Source organism: Merops nubicus, unplaced genomic scaffold (genome assembly GCF_000691845.1).
Source record: "Merops nubicus isolate BGI_N331 unplaced genomic scaffold, ASM69184v1 scaffold24991, whole genome shotgun sequence".
Lineage (NCBI taxonomy): Eukaryota > Metazoa > Chordata > Aves > Coraciiformes > Meropidae > Merops > Merops nubicus.
This window is the reverse complement of record NW_008586898.1, coordinates 5,555-7,933: the sequence shown is the minus strand read 5'-3', so window position 1 is coordinate 7,933 and position 2,379 is coordinate 5,555. Positions and strand designations below refer to the sequence as shown.

General features: G+C 40.3%; 1 protein-coding gene across 1 annotated transcript in view; it reads left to right on the top strand.

Moving 5' to 3' along the window:
- PLAU (plasminogen activator, urokinase) overlaps nt 1–2,152 on the top strand; it is a 6,476-nt gene extending 4,324 nt beyond the window's left edge. The window contains exons 8-10 of the mRNA XM_008948778.1: nt 379–519; nt 980–1,128; nt 1,958–2,152. Of these exons, the coding sequence (XP_008947026.1) occupies nt 379–519; nt 980–1,128; nt 1,958–2,152 (485 nt within the window). The remainder of the gene's footprint in view (nt 1–378; nt 520–979; nt 1,129–1,957) is intronic.
- Nucleotides 2,153–2,379: the final 227 nt, after the last annotated feature.

Sequence of the window (2,379 nt, the reverse complement as noted above, 5' to 3'; positions counted from 1 at the left end):
AAGAATAGCTTCATAAGCCCTTCTGGTGAGAAGTACAGTATAAACTGCCCCTCTTAACCAGGGCAGCAGATGCCACCCACTACAGCCAGTCAGGGAGTTGAAGTTTTAAAGTATCTGAAGATAAACTTGCAAAAGACTCTTCCCTGAGCTATCAGCCCTTATCCTTCCAGGAAGGAAGGTCAGGTTGGACTATTTGTCAATTTTATTATTGAGAAATTAATTTTGTTATTAAATAATGACCCAGTGTAATTCCAAAAGCAATAACCAGAACTAAATGTATTGTAAATATTCCCATTACTTATACCTGATACTCCTACTGTCAGAACTTGAAGGGAAAAACTTGCTTTACAAATCTGTCTTCTCTGACTTATGTTTTAGCTTTGCTAAGGATAAGAACAACTTCTGGGCAGTGTGCAGTAGAATCCAAATACGTCAGAACAGTCTGCTTGCCAGAGAAGAACCTTAACTTACAAGACAATACCCGGTGTGAAATATCTGGCTATGGAAAACAAGATGTTTGTAAGTGAATGACTTCTTTCCCAAGTTGTACTTCCACAGCGTGGGAACTGGATGATGTCTTTTACACTCTGATCTGCAAAGGATTCTCTATTTTTATGTACTCCATGTCCTTCTCTGAGATCTTTGCTATCATCTTCCCTAGTTGTCCATGGCGCTCCCTATCTGATTCTTCTCACACGCAGCAATTTTTCCATTCTCAGTGTGATGAGTAGAAAAAATTAAAGCTTTGCTGAAGAAATAACAAAGGATTGCATTTTTGCAGAGCTTAATTCAAAACTATGCAACTCTTTCTTAGAAGCCAAGCTCTATACCTTGCATTTGGCACAACTGTTTTTCTCTTCAAAACTTACTTGTAACCATTTCAGTTCTGATGTGAGGCTCTTAAGTGCTGAAAGTGTGTGTTGTGGGGTTTCTGTTTATCTTGGATGGTGAAAATACTTAAATACTCTTTTGTTTGCAGATGACATCTTTTATGCTCAAAGATTGATGTCAGCCACTGTACACTTAGTATCACAGATGAAATGCCAATATGAATACTATGACAATATCAGAGTTACTGACAACATGGTCTGTGCTGCGGATCCCACATGGATGATTGATGCTTGCAAGGTAAAACTAGTTTGTTTTATCTTCTAAATAATTTAAAATGCATGACCACTATATGGATCAGCTGGTGGCATTTTGTGATTCTACTAGTCAGAAGTCGAGCTTACCCATAGTTGGCCAGACAGACGGTATAAGGTTGGGACTTTAGAGTTAGGTGTTACCCCCTCCAGACCCTTATCCGAAGGTGCAAGAAGTGCAGTATCTTTGCTGCTGTTATTCCTCAAGGCCTTATTTACCATTTATTCAAGCAATGGCTGGTAGATAGCCATCAGAGGAATACAGCAGCTATTCCAGTCTCAGCTTGCACTTCCTTAACATTAACTATAGCCCTGCAAAAGGACAAAAGGTGAATTACAGGAGGACATGATGTCCCTCCACAGATTCCTCAAAACCAGATGTAATTCCCTGTACCTTTACTGAGCAGAGTGGCCATATGAGCAACTAAAAAGAATAAGTATTGTCCTTAAGCGTAAAGTACCTAATGGACGGGGACACAATTCTGTGATGAAGAACTGGGCATGCTGGCTTTGACCTTATATCACTAGCTTAATGTCTGTTATTATAAACTTAGGATGGAATGTTGTTTTCAAGGCAACTGTTCTCTCTGTGCTTTTCGAGGGGGACCTAGAGTCCTGCTTACCTTACAGACTGTGTTGAGGTCACAGCAGATCCTGAGCCTTGTGCTCCATCTGTGCAGTGTTCTAAAGAATCAAAACTTTAGCTCATGGGTATTTACTAGCTTGTTACACTTTTTTTTTTAAAAAATCACAGGCTCCCTGTTATAAAGACTCCATCTGCAGAAAATGACCTAATGTTTCCTTTCTGTTATCAGGGAGATTCCGGTGGCCCCATGGTCTGTGAGCACAATGGCAGGATGGTGCTTTATGGGATTGTCAGCTGGGGAGATGGCTGTGCAAAGAAAAATAAGCCTGGTGTTTACACCAGAGTTACTCGATACCTCAACTGGATTGACTCCACTATGAATGCTGTAATGGCCAAGAGTAGTTTTCTTCCTGAGCCAAAGTGACTGTTTTCTACAGCTGGACTCAAATGAACGAGACTAAGCCTGTACTGATGCTAGGACACTGAAGTCCTGAATGTCATGAGAGGCACTTCCTTTTAAATGCTCATGTTTGCCACTGATAAGTATTCCTGAGGCAGAGAGGTGGTTGATATATTATCTTAATACTCTGAGATACCTGAGAGCCACTCACTGGGAAGCTAAAATATTTAACATTTAAATGAGTATTCCCA